This window comes from Carettochelys insculpta, chromosome 19, assembly GCF_033958435.1.
Source record: "Carettochelys insculpta isolate YL-2023 chromosome 19, ASM3395843v1, whole genome shotgun sequence".
Classification (NCBI taxonomy): Eukaryota; Metazoa; Chordata; order Testudines; family Carettochelyidae; genus Carettochelys; species Carettochelys insculpta.
The window spans coordinates 19,161,325-19,181,424 of record NC_134155.1 but is presented as its reverse complement, the minus strand read 5'-3'; the positions used below and the strand labels follow the sequence as shown (position 1 = coordinate 19,181,424).

Below are 20,100 nucleotides of genomic sequence, written 5' to 3'. Positions count from 1 at the left end.
GGCAAGTCACACAGAGCCTGATTGTCAAAAGTGCTGAGGATTCACAATGAGAAGCTTATTTTCCAGAGCTCAGATCCCACTTAGACACAAAAGTAAGTGGCTGCCTTTTCTGAAGCAGTAACTATGTTGGACCTTGATCTCTAGGAGGATTTCTACATGGTGAAAAAGGCCCTGAAGTGAGTCCCAGAGTCAGGGTCAACTGACATGGGCTTGTTGATATGGGACTAAAAAGAGCAGCACAGACTTTCTTACATGGTTTGGTGCTCGGGTTCTGGAATTTGGCCAGGAGCTCCAGCTGGAGCAGGAATGTCTACGCTGCCCTTTTTAGTCCAATGACATGAACCCATGAGCCCATCAGATGACCAAAACTCTGAGATTCACTACCTCAGGTTGGTTGGTTTGTTTTTGATTTTTTGGTACTGTGTGAACATACCCCATGTTACTTTAAGAAGCCTGCTTAATACCGAGTATTTTTCAGTAACTTATCACTTTGTCCATGAGGACCGAAATAATTGCCAGGCTCCTGGGCAAGGTGGGAGGGAGCAGCCCTACGTTCCTGGAAGGGGCAGGACCTCAGAGGAAAGGGGAGGAGTGGGCCGGGGCTGGCCATAGCCAGCTCTCAGCAGCACCCAGGCTACATCCTTTGCCCCAGCCATCCCTTTGAGTTGCATGGACCACGCTGCCTGGGGCTATGAAGCATGCCATACCATGTGTGGATCAAATAGTGATTTAAAGGGCCTGGGATTCTAGTAGTATCAGTGGCTGGAAGCCCCGGGCTCTTTTGAATCACCAGGCCCTGCGGCAGTTGCCCAATTTGCTTTTCCCCACACTGCCCCTCCCAGTGGCTGTGCTTAGTTCCTAAAACAGCAATATCTGGTTTGAGGAAAGGCATCTTCAGCGGGATCCCCTCTTGGAGTGCCTCATTAAGGGGCCGGCTTTGCCTCCTCACAAAAACGAGGCTGCAGGAGTGATCCCCACAACTGGCAGGAGCTAAAAGAATCACAGACACGAGCATGATCCACACCAAAATTCCTCACCAGCTGTGTTCTCTAGGACCAGTTCTATGGCAGATTAACTCAACTGACCCTACAATACCAGCAGATCCCTTATTTGCTGCTGGGATGCAGCTCGCCAGAACCTGACAGTAAGTGACAGGGGATGGATCACATGATGCTTACCTGTTCTGTTTCACTTCTGTAGGGGCACCTGGCACTGTCCATTCTCAGAAGACAGGATACTGGGCTGAACAGACCTTTGGGTTGACCCAATATGGCCATGCTTTTTGAGCTGCTCCTTTGATCTTCATGGTGCTGATGTCCTGGAAAAGCTAATACTGCCAGAGTCTATGCTGTCACTTATGTAGATTTCCTACTGGGATGGAGGTGTGATAATGTGCATTCCTCAGCCAATCCTCCCATTAGCCAGCCAGAAAAGTGAATCTGGGTCTGCAGCCGAGGTCTGTAAAAGGAAGGTAATAGGGGACTCTGGGCTCTGCTGCTGCTAGCTGCTGTTCTCCCAGCCAGAAGAAGGGAGGGAGAGCAGCAGTGGTCTCGGGAGCCTGGCCAGAGGCTTCCTATCACTGTTTTGATTGGCCAGAATTCTGGTCAATCAGAGCAACTGAAGATGGTGCCTGGGAGTGCTGGGAGGTGCAGAGCCATGTGCTTCTGAGGGTGCTACCAAGTTACGCTGCACCCCTGTTGCCCAGACCCCACACCCCCAACAGCTCCTGAGCCACCCCTGCCCAGACTCCCACTCCAACCCCCTTTCTGCACCCTCCCTTCCAGACCCCTCACTTGGACCTCTCCCTCCCAGACCCTTCACCCCAAACCCTCCTGCACCCTTCCTCTCACCTAGACCCACATCCCCAGCCTGCTCTTGTACTGCTCCCACCCGGACCCACACCCCTTTCCTATACCCCCTCCCACCAAGATCCCCCAGCCATAGGCCATTCCTGCACTCTACTCTAGTCCAGATCTCCAACCCCCAGCTCACTCCTGCACCCTCTCTCCTGCCCAGACCTCATAACCCATAACTGGGGACCTGGATGTTTTGTGTATGGGTCAGTGTTCCCCAACCTGAAAAACAGGGAGAGATTCCCCTCCCCTGACTTTGACATAGGGTCTCTATGGTGCTAGCCGCATATGTAAAATAAGAAAAGGGCAGATACTATGGTAACAGTGGCCATGCAACTGCGACTGACCAATAGATCTTCATTCAAGTGCTACCCTCAGCAACCTTTAATTTTTTCAGTAGAGAGGGGAAAAAAAAAACAAAAAACCAAACTACCCTGACCTCCATTTGTTTTCCAAGTCTCACACTATAGCTGGCAAAAATTTAAAAACTGCTAACCTGAGGATGAAAGAGACTATCCCTCTTTTATGAATGTGGCTATCTGTTATGTATAAGATGGGTGTAATGCAATTTCAACACTATTTAATCCGTTTGTAATGGTGCTTTTGTTACTGGCAACGGCTCCTGCATAAGCAAGCCAAGTGCCAAGCAGTTAATTAGCTTGGTCTTTATTTATTTATTTATTTATTTAAAGCAGCCTTTTAAAAAATGATTGAGTTATCGTGTTCTATCCATTTCCAGAAGCATAAGGACCAACATAAAGAAACAGTATCAGTGACGGGGCAAAACTCCATAAAGATGCTTGGTGTAGGCAAGTGAGGCAACTAGTAGCAAAGCTCACGTCACATCTGGAAGAGGATTTTGTGAGGACAGAGAAGTTGGCCTATGATAGAGCCAGGGAACTTGCCACTTAATTTGGTTAAGAACTGAATCTATTCTGGGGCATTGTAGGTTTCAGTATGCGCCTGTTCCCTATTCCAATAACCGTAACATACTTTTCAAATTTGTTATCACCCAGATCTCCTGGATTTGCAACACCACGCTAGGAATTTTGTAAGAATCTTGGGTGATTTCCAGTTGGGTCAGAAACAGAAAGGAAAAACCAGAAGGTCTGGCTGCGTTCATCACACCACTTCTATGCTGGGCCAAGGAAGTACAGAGATGCGTGAAAATGAAACGCAATGCAGACAGCAAGTTATTCTCCGAATATCAGTAAAGGTATCATTTGATGCAAAATTTCAGACTATTTCTTACCTCCAACTGATCCTCCATTCCTAATTAAATACTGTTATAGAGAAAGAGAGACAGGGACTGAGAAAGGGAAAGAAAAGGACAATAGTAACAAGAAAGCTATATCATTTTAGCACTTTGAAGTGTTTAGTGCGTTCCATTGAAATAAGCAACCTATACTCTGCACTTAACTTTGTCAGGTATTCTTTGTTCTGGAAGAAGAGTGTGGAACACTGCAAACATGGAACATTTCATTACCAAATGTAGTAACATATAGATATGCATATTAGAATTGGACCATAGATGTCTGATAATATACTGATACCAAATGCATTTCTGAGGCTTGCAAATGAGAAAAGATAGCAGTGGCACATTCAAAAGATACTACACACACACACTCACAGCTCTTTTAGAAGTAATCAGATGTGTTAGCTTTATCATGTAAAACATTCTGACAAAAATAACATTCTGCAAAGGATTTTTCACAGCTCTTACAGGACTACAATGGGGCTCTAGAGAGAAATACTGAAGTCTGGTGAGGAAAGAACCAATGCAAGAGTAAGCTGCATAAGACACATAATATCATTCAGCCTTGAAGTTGCCATGGAGTAGATCCCTTTATTTTACTCTTACCACCATCCCATATATTTCACTTTCCACAAGAGGATTATATATATATATTTTTGAACAGCGAAACACCTTTATCACTCCCCACTCCACCTTAAACACAATCAATTCCAAATCCTCTTTAAGTCAACAGAAACACTCCCACGAACCTTGGATCATAACCATCATGGGCAATCAACAAGATGTTGAATGACCTGCCCTGTATATAATTCAGATTAGCATGCTTCAACGACAACATAATACACAACTGCTTGGTTATCACTAGGCTATTAATTAAGTGGTTATGGTGATTTTCACTTATTGGACATCTCATACTTTCCACATACAACTTTGATAAAAATCCTATAGAGGCAGACTTTTCCTTCCAATTTTTGGCTTAAGTAACAACAAGCTGTATACTGCAATTCAGTCTTCCATTGCCTATGAGATTTTCCCAAGCCAGGACTGAAACAAAAATGTTAAAAGGAGCTCAGATACAACCCATCATTTCTAAAGCACCACAATTAAATGTAGTGGCTGTGTGGATGGTGACAGGGAAGGTAGAAGGTGGGGGCTTGGCCCTTAACTTAGTGTCTCTAAGCCATTAATGTCCTTTCATTAACTAGAATGCTCTCTTTATTTACAGAAGATGTCTGTTTGCTTTTATAACTTTTCCTCTATTAATTACCATGTGTGTAATTTTAAAAATTAAATCTTGATGGCAGAGGAGAACCCAGTTGGTGTTAAACATGTCACTGTGCAAGGGCTGGCCCTTATTTCAGACCTCAAGCGTTGGAGAGCGGCACTTAACAAGAGACTGCCAAGCCTTTTAATGGAGAAAACCCAAAAGTCTCATGAGATCCAGGCTTTTGTGGTTAAACAACAATCCTCAGTGGTATTTGGTGAAGAGCTCCCAGGACATTAAATGACATTAATTGCCATTTCTTTAAGCATTAGCAATTCAGGGTCTGTTGTGAGTCCTCTCGACAAAAGTGCGGATGAGCAGACAACCCACCCTCAAAGATATGCAACAAGAGAACAAAAAGTGCAGTTGGAATGCTCTGCTCTGGCAATTTGTGTATCACAAAGAGCCAAGGACAGATATCTGTTGGTAGATTATACAATCCAGAAACTTGTGCTTCAGAAGTGACAGACCGACACAAGCCTTACCAACAACAGCGTTAAGCAGTGGCTGCGTCTTTACCTACTTAAACATCCTGGTTTCTCCTTCTGAGAAACCTCTTGACAAAGGTCCCATACTAGAGCAGATACAGACAGAGAAAGTTGCTTTTTCTGGCAGCCAGCAGTTCAAAATTAGGGAGAGAGAAGTGGAGGCACAGCCACTAGCTAACAGAGATCAAACCTCCTCAGTTATACACACACCGCTAGATATATCTTGAAATGAGGAAAGACAGCCTAATGTACAGCACTTCTTCTCCACCACCAATTCCACCCCCTAGTTTGATGGGTAACCATTCCTCTGTTCCACTCTATGATCCTTTTCTTCACTGTGGTATTTGTGGTCAGAGTTCCCTGTAAGCTGAGTATTTGGGTGGCTCAGGATAGATTCAGGTGCCATCCAGCTGATTAGCAGAATGCCCACAGCCAAGTGTGTGTTTCTACTGGTGGTGCACATCCACACATGCCTTGGTGCACATAACAAAATTTATTCCACTCATGAATGGAAAAAAATAAAATGAACACTGTCTGTGCCCATGTTTGAGTTTTCCAGCATTTAAAATTCCTCACCTCTGTTGGATAGCAAGCAATACTGGCTCAAATACCTCTTTAAACTAGCAAACTCTACCAAAAGAAAACAGCAGAAATGTAGCACTTTCATCAGACCTGATGAAGTGGGTCTGTCCCACCAAAGCTCATCACCGAATAAATCATTTTGTTAGTCTTTAAAGTGCTACATTTCTGCTGGTTCGTTTTGTTGGAGTAGACTAACATGGCTACCTCTCTGTTACTAGCACACTGTATGTCATTGCTGCCAGCACACACACATCATCACATCACCTCTACTTACCAGAGGGCACAACATTTCTTGTAAGCAACAAAGCCCATGGTGGATATGCCCCAATTATCCCTAAAGTGAAAGAGAGTCATCTCCTGCTAACATTTCTGATCAGCAAATGTTGGACCCACATAAAGAAACGCACCACAGACCAACAGCTCGTGTAATAAAAGACTGCAGTTCCCAACAAGCAGCAGTTCCTACTTTGACTTAACATCTCACAGAAATCAAGGATCAGAGGGGCAGCTGAATTAGTATGTATCTTCAAAAACAACAAGAAGTCCTGTGGCACCTTATAGACTAACAGATATTGTGGAGCATAAACTTCCGTGGGCAAAGACCCACTTTGTCAGATGCATGACTCATGCATCTGATGAAGCAGTTCTTCACCCACAAAAACTTATGCTCCAAAATATCTGTTAGTCTATAAGGTGCCACAGGACTTCTTGTTGTTTTATCTCACAGAAATGTGAATTTGGGAGTGGAACTGTTGCAGACTCATCAGAATGCATTAAAGTAGGGTCCACCCAGGCACAATTTGACACTTACTGCACCCAAAGAGCAACTCCGTGTCTCAAAGCTGAGATCCATGCCCTTCCATTGTGTTCAGGAGTTTTGGTTCAAGAGTCTAATGCTGGGAAGTGCTAAGTGCCCTCAATGTCTCATGTCAGTCTTGAGAACTAGAGATGTTAGTTCCACCCAGGAGATGGTCAACACACTGAAGGGTCAGGCTCTTGTGAAGCATCTTCCATTTTCCCTCCGTGTCTTGCTCACAGAAAATCTTTCTTTGCTTCAGTCTTCACGGCTGAGGATGTTACAGAGGTTCCTAAATCTGAGCCAGCCTTTTTAGGTGACAAATCTGAGGAACTCACTCAGATTGAAGTGACATTAGAGGAGGTGTTGGAGTTAATTGATAAGCTGAATAGTAACAAGCCTCCAGGACCAGACGGCATTCACCCAAGGGTTCTGAAAGAACTCAAATGTGAAATTGCGGAGTTATTAACAGTAGTTTGTAACCTATCCTTTAAATCCACTTTGGTACCAAATGACTGGAAGATGGCCAATATAACACCAATATTTAAAAAAGGCTCTAGAGGAGACCCTGGCAATTATAAACCGATAAGTTTAACATCAGTACCAGGCAAATTAGTAGAAACACTAGTAAAGAATAAAATTGCAAGGCACGTAGAAGAGCACGAATTGTTGGGCAAAAGTCAGCATGGTTTCTGCAGAGGGAAGTCGTGTCTAACTAATCTATTAGAATTCTTTGAAGGGGTTAATAAACATGCGGACAAGGGGCACCCAGTGGACATAATATACCTAGATTTCCAGAAAGCCTTTGACACGGTCCCACACCAAAGGCTTTTATGTAAATTAGGTGGTCATGGGATAGGAGGAAAGATCCTTTCATGGATCGGGAATTGGTTAAAAGACAGAAAACAAAGGGTGGGAATAAATGGTAAATTTTCACAATGGAGGAGGGTAACTAGTGGTGTTCCCCAGGGGTCAGTCCTGGGACCAATCCTGTTCAACTTGTTCATCAATGATCTAGAAAATGAGGTAAGCAGTGAGGTCGCAAAGTTTGCAGATGACACCAAGTTGTTCAGGACAGTCAAAACCAAAAGGGATTGTGAAGAACTACAAAAAGATCTCAGCAAACTGAGTGATTGGGCAGCAAAATGGCAAATGAAATTTAATGTGGGTAAGTGTAAGGTAATGCATGTTGGAAAAAATAACCCAGATTACACGTACTACATGATGGGGTCAAATTTAGCTACGACAGATCAGGAAAGGGATCTTGGAGTTATAGTGGATAGTTCTCTGAAGACATCCACGCAGTGTGCAGCGGCAGTTAGTAAAGCAAATAGGATGTTAGGAATTATTAAAAAAGGGATCGATAATAAGACAAAAGATATCATACTTCCCCTATATAAAACTATGGTACGCCCACATCTTGAGTACTGCATGCAGATGTGGTCTCCTCACCTCAAAAAAGATATATTGGCATTAGAAAAGGTTCAGAAAAGGGCGACTAAGATGATTAGGGGCTTGGAACGGGTCCCATATGGGGAGAGGCTAGAGAGACTGGGACTTTTCAGTTTGGAAAAGAGGCGATTGAGGGGCGATATGATAGAGGTATATAAAATCATGAATGGTGTGGAGAAAGTGAATATAGAAAAATTATTTACCTTTTCCCATAATACAAGAACTAGGGGACACCAAACGAAATTGATGGGTAGTAGGTTCAAAACTAATAAAAGGAAATTTTTCTTCACACAGCGCACAGTCAACCTGTGGAACTCCTTGCCCGAGGAGGCTGTGAAGGCCAGGACTCTATTAGGGTTTAAAAAAGAGCTTGATAAATTTTTGCAGGTTAGGTCCATAAATGGCTATTAGCCAGGGATAAAGTATGGTGCCCTAGCCTTCAGAACAAGGGCAGGAGATGGATGGCAGGAGATAAATCACTTGATCATTGTCTTCTGTTCTCCTTCTCTGGGGCACCTGGCATTGGCCACCGTCGGCAGATGGGATGCTGGGCTGGATGGACCTTTGGTCTGACCCAGTATGGCCATTCTTATGTTCTTATTCTAAGCAAGGATTCCAAATCTTCAGGAGTCCTATTGAAAGAGATCTAAAAGATCTGGCCTGTCTGCAGGAAGTTTCTACTTGTCAGTTAAACAAAGGAATAATGCACAGCCTCCTTTAGAGAATGTGTACTTTACCTGTCATCCAACAGCCCATTATCATGTCACGGCAGAGTGCACTTTTCTACAGGTCACTTTGTTTAAAATGACATGGATAATGCACATGTCAGCAAGCTGACAGTCCTGACTGTCCTTCAGAGATAAAAAACACAAGACAAGCGCCTGTTCTTATCTGGGGGACATGCATTGGTCTATCATCTAAGGCAGACAGAACATGATTTCTCCTGAGAGCACTTTTTTCATTTCCTGATTTTAAGGAAATCAAATAAGCACCATTTGTCTTCATCTGAATATGCCTGACCTGCTCAGATGATGATGTCTTGCATTTTATAACAGGCTACATATGCTGAATTTAAATTAATAGCAGAACAAGGCCCTTAGATCTCTGCATAGGCCGACAGCATAAGCTCAGGAAATACTCCAGGTTTAGCAGCTTTCTTTTAGAATTGGGTCTGAGTTCCAAAATTAAGAGCTGGGTTTGATTCTGGGATATGAACTGCCCTTGGTGACCAGGGACATCTGGACCAGAGCTTAATCTCATCCCTTTGACAAGATGTCAGTTGTCAAGTTCAAATCCAGGTCTGGATTTCAAAAACTCTTTCTGAACAAGTTCAGGGACATTCAGCGAGAGGTGCCATTTTGGGCCTCTCTCAGAAATATTGTCATGAAAAACAACCCTTAATTGGCAACAACCATGTACAGTAAAAGCCATGTTATCTGGCACTCAGATAACTAGCATGCTCCATTAAGAGGCATGCTCGGATGAGGCTGGCTGCCCAGCAGGGCTGGCAGTGTGAGGCAGCCCCAGCTCAAATAACCTACACATTTTATTATCCGGCAACCCCCACTCCCCTGTAATGCAAGTAACAAAGCTTGTACTGGTCATAAAAGCTGCACAGTTTGCCTTTAACTACAGAAGTGCGGTAAAGAAAAGCACCAGGAAAACTGGAGGAGGTTAGTTTGCAAGAATAGGAGTGGAAGGAAAATACAGTGCTAGCTGTCATAAACACAGGTACCATGCTCAGTTTATTATCTTCTACCCCATAAGGAATCTTCCCCCGCATAAGGATTATCCTGAAAATGAATAATTGGTAAGGTAGATGGAATTTAATAGTAATGCATTAGCATTTCATATCTAAAGATGCAGGTTAATATTCTGTGTGTAAAGCCTCATGAAAACCACATGTCTGTTGTCATACTCTGATTTACTCCTGTCATTAGTCTTCCTAGGTAGAGGAAATCCCTAATGGAGTCAAATGCCGCAAACCGAAGTAAATAGGGTGTCATAACATATTTAACAAATGGTTATGAAAACCACAAAAGAAACAAATCCCTATTTGGGCCGTTCATCAAAAGCTGGGGGCTAAAGTGAGCTGGCAGTTGAATGCACGGGGAGAGACTTTTCGTTTTCTTCCTCCTATACAAATACATCAGTGATTCACTTTACCGAATCTGAGCTCTCCAGTCTGTCGTTTCCTTGTGCATTTCACACCATGCTTAGATTCTGTGCTGATGGATCAGTGGAGATACATAATGGTGTCACTGTAAGGCACATCCTCTTCCATCTTCTTGGTCTACCTGGAGCCAGTTCACAGAACTGATCACCGTCCTCTAAAGAATGTGAGGGAGTCACACGGAGCACACTTTTCCCACATGCCTCCCCAAATGTGCCCAGCAAAGAGAAGAAGAGGAGAAAGCAGTTAAACTGACAAAGAAAAAGGTTTGGGGTCATCCCTTAAGGCCCATCACACACATCAGAGTCACAGAATTCAACCTAGAAATGACATTTGTAAGCCTTTTGCCCCCATTGTGATCATTTGTTTTGACAAGCAAAAATGTTATACAGAGGTTTGTTCACATCAAAGGGAAAAAAAAATCAGACACATGAACACACATTGATGCAAATGCTACAGTTACTGGCATCATGAACAACAAATAGCTGTGTAAATGGGTGCTTTCCTAATAGCGCAGCCACGGCCTCCCACAGCCTCCCCTCCCACATCAAGGTTCTTTGGGTGAAATGATGAGTCCTTTTCAAAGAAAATCTATTGACCCACCTTAGGGCCCAGTTTCCAAATGTTGTTTCAATGGAGGCACTCTCAAAAATAAATACATGAACCCACAGAGTGGGCAGAACCTTGCATGTGTATATGCAAACCAGACAACAGTGTGGAGAAATGACCATTTAGAAGTGTAAATATGGATCTTGGCAAGTATGTCCCCTAGCGTTCATGACATGTTAGCAACTCCGAAAGGCCAATGCAGCGGTACAGATGGTCAGTGGTCAAAGCAGTTTTCATAAGCTATATACATAGATTATGTTTCATTATGTTACACAATGGGATGTGGAGACTCTAATTCATGGACTTGAAAATTCCTCCTAAACTGTCTGATCCAGAACCCACTGAAGCCAATGGGAGTCTTTCGATTGACTAGAGTGGCTCAGGTCCTAAAACAAAATGTATATAAACAACAGAATCCAACAAGGGCTATGTCTGGTTTACAGCGACTTGTTTACAAAACCTCTGTTGACAGATTGCGGCCTGACCACCAAAGTGGGTTGAAAGCAATGTGCTCTGTTGACAGAGAGCGGCCGGACTGCCTGGCTGCTCTATTGGCAAAATGGCCAACCAGAAGCACAGCAGAGAGGGTTGCCCAGAGTCCCAGAATCCCTTTCTGCTGACAGAAGGGTCCCCAGAACATCCAGACTGGCTTTTTGTCAACAGATCTCTGTTGACAGAAGCCGCCTTCTGTGTGGCAAGAGGGGTACAGTTGTTGACCAAAGTGCTGTGTTCTGTCAACTTACTGTCAACAGAGGGCCCTTGGGAAACTGGACGGTCTGTGGGTTTTGTCGACAAAACAGCCATTTTGTCAATAAAACCCTCTTGTCTAAACATAGTCAAGATGTTCTCTGCTTCCATAATAACATAGAACAGAACAGGTGGCAAATGCCCCCAGCTTACCTTCTCTTCTTGATCACTGTCACTGTCACACTGGAATGGAAAAAGAAGAAAAATAAACATGAATAAGAGAAATCTTTCCATAGCAAAACAGAGATAAAAGATATGACCAAAGCTCTCAAAATTAGTGAAACACATATAGTCCACAAGGCAGCAATTCCAATTCCTTTGGAAGGAAATACTAATAATATACAGTAAGCCCTCAAGATATACACAATCAAGTTACACGTGTCTTGGGTTAACACGATTGCCTCCCCTGACAGGAGTGGTTTCCTGTCAGGAGCAACAGCTGCGAGTCAGGCTGACTCCCCTGACATGAGCGATTTCCCGGTCCCTGGAGTGGCGGGAAGCTGGGAACCAGGTGGCAGCCTGGCTCCCAGTGTCCCTCCACTTGCAGAGCTGGGAGACTGAGCAGAGCAGCAGCAGCCCTGGTTAGTTTCCTGGCTCCAAGGAGCAGAGTGGAGTTGGGAGGTAGGCTGCCCCAGGCTCCTGGCTTTCCTCCACTGGCTAGAGCCAGGAAACTGAGCAAGGCTGCTGTCCTGCTTAGTTTCTCCTTTCTCTGCAAGTTTCCTGGCTCCTGCTTCAGCATGGCTCCCATCTCCCCTTGACTTGCACGAAAATTCAGGTTACACACAGGTTGCAGAAACACAACCCCCTCATAACTCGACGGTTTACTGTAAGAGGGACGTTTCCTCCTTTCTCAACAGAATTTTTCGTTAAAGCCACCATACTCATATTTTTGTTGCTATTGCAATACTATCATGATTCAACAACACCATTTGCAAAATGTGCCCTATTCCTCCAGTCAGACTAACTTAGACTCAAAGATAATGGTGTTGTATGAGGACAGTTAGAAACAAAAAATAAATCACAGAGCAGAAAAAAATATTAACTGCTGCAGATTAAATGTATGTAAGCTGCCTCCCCACTGATCAGCTGCAAAGGGTTTGTCAATGGCAGGGCATGGAAACAGTTTAGATGACACGTCTTTGTTCTAGAAGATGATTCATTTGACAAGTCTACCATTTCACACCATTACTGATGCCATTGCTCACACATGAGCCACTGAGAAATTCAGATGACTCAAGACAAACCTAAATGGAACCAAGAATGTTTATCTAGACCAGTGGTGGGCTAACTGCACCCCCATGGCTGCATGCAGTCCACTGGGGTTCTATCTAAAGCCCATAGGACATTTTACTTACTCTTGCCCATCACAGGGTTGCCACATTTTGGTGGTTTTCATCCACATAATTTCTTCCCCCCCTTACTGGTATTACAAAAGGGTCACACATGTAAAACAAGGGCACGTGAAGGGAAGTGATTGCTGACTGAACACAATCAGCAATGGTGAGAACCGCGTGCCCCCTCTGCATCCAGTCTAAGTGCTGCCCTGGTTCAATCATCACACCCCACAAATTCAAGGTACACAAGTGCAGTTAGCAACACCACCCTAACCTGGGAGATCCTCTTGGCTATGACAATCTTGCGTCTCACTGACATGAAGGAGAGCCACTCATGTGACCTACTCACTAGCCTAGGATGCCCCTCACTGATCTAGGATCTATTCAGTGAGATATTCTGATCTTCTGGGACTGATGACATGTTAAGATGTGTACTGTATGTTGCTGATTATGACACTGACATCTGTCATCCAAAACATCTCTTCTACCTGTTCATTTTTTGAATACCACAGATAATACCATTGCTAGAAATGGGTGACTCTCAAGTGGTAAATCAGTATGGAAAAGGAACTAGAAGTTCAAATTGTTCCTGTTCCAGATGTTCTTAGAGTCAGTGAAAACAGAGACATAAGAATTGCCTTACCAACTCAGATCACTAGTTCGAGTATCTAGTCTATTAGAGTGGCTAGTAGCAGACGCTTCAAAGAAAAGAATAAGACTACCACAAGGGACAATTCTACAATACCTATGGGAAAGCTTCTTCCTAACCCAGACAGGAAGCCAACAGGAGTTAAGCACCAAAGATCAAGGTCTTAGTCCTTGGCTTATGTCCTGACTCATGAGGAACTGTGTTCCTTAGATATTTTTTGTAATTAATGCAACTGTAAAAATTCTTGTCTTTTTGGCCGTGTCTACACTGCATTCTGTTTTCAGAAGCGAAATGCAAATGAGCGAGATTGGAAATGTAAACAGAGTGCAGATTTACTTATCTTTCACCTTATTTGCATATCCTCATGTGATCATGCTTCCAGAAGAGTTTTTTCCAGAAGGAAAAACAGCCATGTAGGTGGGGTTCCTTCGAAAACAAACCCTGGTTTCAGAAGACTCCTCCTTCCTATTGTGTTTCCAGAAAAAGGGTTCTTTCAAGAATGGGGCTTGTTTTCAAAGGAAGCCTGTCTACACAGCTGTTTTTGCTTCTGGAAAAGCTTCTTCTGGAAGTGCAATTGTGTAAGGATATGCAAATGAGGCGCAAGATACGTAAACCCATGCTTCATTTGCATTTTTGATCTGGTTTATTTGCATTCTGCTTCCAAAAGTGGAGTGCAATGTAGATGCAGTCTTCCTTTCCTTCAGATTCCTCCTAATTATTTTCTGGGAGAAAGTTAATGGGAATACTGGTTAACCTTCCCTGTATCTCTCCTTTCGTTACCAAGCTATGGCTCAGAATTATTCACAGATATTATCTGCCAAATAATTTCAAATAATGGAGAAATTAGAGAAAACTGCCATCTGTCTGCAGATAATTCCCAAACAGGAACAGAGGTGAAATTGATTGAACAAATTATTCATTAAAAATGAGTTATCTAACTTTAGATTGCACCTGGCTACTCTGGTGATTGCAATAATATAAAAAAGATTAGGTAGATGAAACAGAGATATATATCAGAACTTAACCTCAAATAAAGAGCAAGGTGGGGTTTGTTTGTTTGCTGAGTGTGCATGTCCATGTATTGGAATAGAGTATGTTTATGTTAAAGGTTTGACCCCTCTAGTCCGGCACTCTCTCATCTGCCAACATCCATGTTATGGCATGATTTTAGTTAGCCTGATGACCAATTATCATGGGTATGGCCAAGTTTCCTGTGGTCACATAAATTTGTTTAAACCCACCAGTCCTGTCTTTCAGTGTTCTGTGCTGGTATTTAGCCCTAATTTATCCTTAAATGTCCTCTAAAAGCCCAGTGAGCAGTGGAAGTGTTGGTAAAGCTGCTAGCCAATACTGACATCCTATGTTTCAGCAAATTTTCTTGCTTGGCACAGGTCCTGAGCATGCTGGATTAGAGAGGTTCAACTTGTACTAACAAAAGGATCATTTTACATTTTTATATTAGAGAGAGGCACTTTATATTGGAAGACAGCAAAGCGTGTTTTCCCCCCACTTCAACTTGCTCCCATCCTGAGACTTTGATTCTGTAATCACTTATGCAAATAAAAAGTTCCACTGAGCTCAGCGTAACTATGCCTTGTGTAAAGTTATCCAGATATGTAAGTCTTTCTAAGTCAGGGCCTTGAGCTTACATATATGGCAAAACATACAGCATTCTTCATCCCTGGTTATCAGATCACTTTACAGAGTAAAAAATAATTATCCCCATTTTACAGTTGGGACACTGAGACACAGAAATGGGAGCATGGAGGGGGCCACGCCTTCGACAAGGTCACTCAACTAGGCAGAGCTGAGGATACAGTCTATCAGGAATTGGCCCACACTGCCATTCTCAGGCATAGTCTACAGTAGGCAGATAAATCAATTGCAGATATGCAAGTCTAGCTATGGCAATTGCATAGCTAGAATCAACTTATCTGAAATTGACTTGCTGGCCATCTTCACCGAGGGAGGTCGATGGAGCGAGGAATACAGGGGTCAACTGCCAACCCCAGACAGTTGGATTTTGTGTGTCTCTACCAGGCACACGAAATCGAACTCCGGAAGATCAACCCTGACGAGGTTGGTCTTCCTGGATGTGTAGACATTACCTTGGTATCAGAAACAGGAAGGAGCAAGCAAGAAAAAACAAAGGATGTTGTGAACTAACAGCAGCAAAAATTGTTTTAAATGTCTCCCCTCCTTTTGAAGCTTCAGGGATTTGTTTCTGGTTCACAGGTTTAGAAAGGTTTTATTAAGGAAAGAATAATATTTGCATGGAGAGAAAGGAGTTCACCTGGTAGGAACATTTTCCTCCCCAATCTCTTAGAACTTCAAGTTGGCAGAGTAATAAATGACCTCTGAATTTCCCAGGTCAAGATTTACCTAAATTCCAGAGATGCTGCAGATAAAACTTGGGGAACAACATCCGAGGGAACAGTTATTTCCATCAAAGCGTTAAGCTTCCTGCCTTCTGATAGTCCAGTTCTAATTTCAAGGTCTGCTTAGTTCTGCATCAAATAATTACTGCTGTACCCAGAAGCACCTTGTCTCCAGAGTTAAACATATGGCAAAGGGCTGAGACGTACTGATCTCCATTATGGAAGCAATACAATGCCAAGAAGATTAAAAATGCTCAGGCTCCCTTCACAACATGCCCAGTGACTGACAGCTTCGTGATTTGGCCAGTTACTCTGTCTGCCAACAAAGCCTTTGCTATGCTGGGGCCCACATGGTGCTCTGAGAAGACAGTTCCATTCCTGGTATTAAATTCCCCTACTGACCCAAGGTCTTTGCCGGGAGCTCAGCAGGAGTGCACCAAGCCAATTTACAGTTCCATTCTCAAGAGCCCTGAGTGCCAGCCTCTGGCAGAGACGAATGATGGTCAAATCCCTACTGCTTATAAATTATGCAAAAGCAATAAATGCACTCAGCAAACAGCTCCTAACGTTTGCCTCGCTGGGTTCCTAATACACTTTGTAAAATACCAGGAGTACTGCATACACAAGGTGTCTATTTCACTCATAAAGAGGTTTTGTTGAGAAGGAGCAAGGGAAAGAGACTCAAAGTATTGGAGAGCTGCTGCAATAGCAGAATGTTATGGGCAAGCTTTATGAAAGGGTGTGGGGGGACAAGAGATGGAAGAGGATTTACATGCTGTGATAGGCTCAATTTTTCACTTAATGTGTGGTGATATAAGAGTGGACAATTAATGGAATATAATGCCTTGAGACTTCAGCTCCTTGAATCTCTTTTTGAAAAATGACTTGGTTCTTTTTATATTATACACCCATGCAACACAATATTTGAGTTACTTTGAGACATCTAGATATAGATAGACATCTCAAGATAAACTAAAATATTGTGTTGCATACCATTTGCACAAGAGGTAAGTTACACTCTATGCATGCACTATGTGGGGATAATGTACATATTCCAGTCCCTTCCATCTTGTGTGTCTGAATAACTTCAGCCTGATGAATGTGCTGCATTTGGATCAGCTTCAAATTTGGGATGCAATACATACAGCAATTCAGAGCTTTCATGACCTGCTTTGCAGAGGGGTTGAGCAACCACAGTTGTTATTGGGTCTCACTGGGTACTGTGGGTGCTCAGCGCCTCTGAAAAGCAATGTCTGATGACATTGATTACAACTGAGCGATCCATAGCTCTTTTCCCTTGTTCTTAGGAGCACGTTATTTATGGCAGCTGGCACTAGGACCAGATTTTCTAAAGAGCTCATGGCCCCATTTTGAAGTGCTCTGGATGTACAACTGGATGAATTATTAAGCAAACACACACACACACACACAAAATCAAACCCAAACCAACACTCAGGCACCTGAAATCTGTAGCACTCAGCAGCCACTATTACGACACTTATGGTCACGTTTTCAGATAAGTACAGGACAACATATGGTGAATTCCTTTGCATAATCTAGCTCTTTGGTGTCTCAAAGATAGCAACCTAAGAAATGACTCATGTTTTCACAGTCTCACACTGGGGCGGAATGACCCTGTGACCAGGGTTCCCTCAATTTTTTACATCCATGGGTGGAATAAATTTTGTTATGTGCACCGATGTATGTGCAAATGTGCACATGCTGCCCACTGTGGGTGGCTGTGTGCACTTTGCTAAGCAGCTGAGCAGCAGCTGAATTTCTTCTGGGTGGCCGTCCAAGCACTCACCTTACAGGGAACACTGCCTGTGAACATGTACACAGAGAACCTACAGATCTCCAAACTTGCCCAAGGGCAAAGGTCAGAAATGGGCTATTAAGCTTGACAGACCATTGTCCTGTCCCAGAATGGCTGTTTTTGTGATCTCATAATATGCCAGTTGCACTCCCTCAGTGTTTAACTCCAGTCAGATGGCAGCAAATGGAGCTTTATATCTATCATCAAGTTGTGTTTATTTGTGATACACATTGAAAAGGAAAGATCGCTCCTGATTTCTATATAATACAGAACAAATTATCATAACTTCTCAAAAAATACAGTAGGATCAAGCCAGCATCTATTTGTTCAAAATGGCCATCTTCATTAGCTAAACTGCTAAGCTTCGCAGCCCCTGGATCTAGTGAGTAGGATTCAATTCAAGCCTCATTTTGCAATACTTTCGCAACTATGCACTGAGCCCAACAGCAAGTTTTAACAGTACTACTTTATGAATTGCCTCTTGGTAGCCCATAAACTTATGTTTATCTGCATACAGTGTTGCCACCTCTGTGTTTCTAGAAGCCTTCTGAAGTGAGTAAGCAACAGCTGGTTTGTAAGAGTTCTGAACTGACCACTAACTCCCAACAACCCCCCTTTGTGTTTCAGGCAAACCTTTAAAAAAAGTTATTCGGGTGGGTGAGGATCATAACAAGATACTCTGCTCCCCCTCTGTCCTTGTTGCTGCACAAATATAGCTAAAGTCCCAGTTAATTAATTTATTCCAAGGAGTGGGTTTATGGACCTGAAAAATAGAAAAGGTCTCACTGTCTTAATGACGGGTTTAATGATTATTGCATTGTGAAGATGAAGGCTAAAAAGCTGAAGGTTGGTCTAAAGAAGACAACCCTGCCCTACCTGTGGAGAGTAAAGGTTAAAATCTCCATTTCCCAGTTCCACTTTTCAGAAATCGGGCATCCCACCATGTTATTGTTATAATTTGGGCCCATTTTAATAGCTTGTGAGAGCTAAGTAAAGATCTGAGCTGTCTCACGAGCACATTCAGGCTTAAGCCCAACTAAGGAATTCTGTGTACCTCAGTGATGGAATACATCCTTGTGCAGAAAGTGGTAGTCATCGACTATATCACATACAATGACACCAATGCAGGCACTGTTGTGCATTTTGCTCCGTGGACTTTGCTGCAACAGCTATTTTATATCCTGAATCCATTCATCATTGCCACAAAAAAAGTCAGAACCACTGAGGTACCTGCACTGAGCACAGAGATTCTACTCAACTGTCTGCTGAAAAGAAATCTGAAGAAAATGAGGGAAAACCCAGACCTCAGACATGCTCACACTGACATTAGCAATATTCTTGTCCATCTATCCACCAGTAACAAGCTGTCAGCTGCAGTAAAGGGCAAAAGTATTATATTCAAGCTCCACACTTAGACCACTGCTTACAAGAAAAAAAGTCTTTGAGATGAAAGGAGACACAGATGGAATACATAGGCAATTTTCCAACTGGTGCAAAAGAGATGGTAAGATGCAAGAAGAAACCAATGGTAACCTTTTACTTTTACTTTCTTTTCTGTCTCTGGCTTTAACTGTAAGGTGCATTCAGTTCCTGGCCGTAGAATCTGAGACATAAGCTGTGTCTACACGTGCACGCTACTTCGAAGTAGCGGCACTAACTTCGAAATAGTGCCCGTCGCGGCTACACGCGTCGGGCGCTATTTCGAAGTTAACTTTGACGTTAGGCGGCGAGACGTCGAAGTCGCTAACCTCATGAGGGGATCGGAATAGCGCCCTACTTCGACGTTCAACGTCGAAGTAGGGACCATGTAGACGATCCGCGTCCCACAACGTCGAAATTGCTGGGTCCTCCATGGCGGCCATCAGCTGGGGGGTTGAGAGATGCTCTCTCTCCAGCCCCTGCAGGGCTCTATGGTCACCGTGGGCAGCAGCCCTTAGCCCAGGGCTTCTGGCTGCTTCTGCGGCAGCTGGGGATCCATGCTGCAGGCACAGGGTCTGCAACCAGTTGTCAGCTCTGTGTATCTTGTGTTGTTTAGTGCAACTGTGTCTGGGAGGGGCCCTTTAAGGGAGCGGCTTGCTGTTGAGTCCTCCCTGTGACCCTGTGTGCAGCTGTGCCTGGCACCCTTATTTCGATGTGTGCTACTTTGGCGTGTAGACGTACCCTCGCAGCACCTATTTCGATGTGGTGCCGCGCAACGTCGAAGTTGAACATCGACGTTGCCAGCCCTGGAGGACGTGTAGACGTTACTCATCGAAATAGCCTATTTCGATGTTGGCTTCACGTGTAGACGTAGCCATAGTGAACTGCCAAATAGTTCGTGTCACATTCTACGGAGCAATTTTTCTCCATTCATCACCTCAGTTCCTTGTAAAGTCTGTCTAAGGAGGTTTAGGGTTTGCTTTTGGCAAAACTAAAGCCATAGGCTATGTAGCTGTAAGGTCTGATTTATCCAAACCATCAATGTGAACAAAGTATTCCAAAGTTGGACTCAACTGGTTTTTTTTTTCTTTTTTTAATTAACTAAACCCACTTCTGTGCTGACAACAGATACCATTTTTATACATTCAAAATTAGTTTAGCCCTTTAGGAAAAAAATGTTGAAAACCTTGGACCATGTTCAACCACCAGCTGTTTGAAGTCCTGAGTCCCACCCATCATTAGTTGGAAAATGACACAATTAACTGCTCTTTCTCACTCCTCAAAA

At 43.4% G+C, this 20,100-nt stretch overlaps 1 protein-coding gene across 9 annotated transcripts in view; it reads right to left on the bottom strand.

Moving 5' to 3' along the window:
• AUTS2 (activator of transcription and developmental regulator AUTS2) overlaps positions 1-20,100 on the bottom strand; it is a 1,222,405-nt gene that overhangs the window by 353,977 nt on the left and 848,328 nt on the right. For all 9 annotated transcript variants that reach the window (XM_075013769.1, XM_075013774.1, XM_075013772.1 and 6 more), the window contains exon 5: positions 11,373-11,402. In XM_075013769.1, coding sequence (XP_074869870.1) covers positions 11,373-11,402 — 30 coding nt within the window. The remainder of the gene's footprint in view (positions 1-11,372; positions 11,403-20,100) is intronic.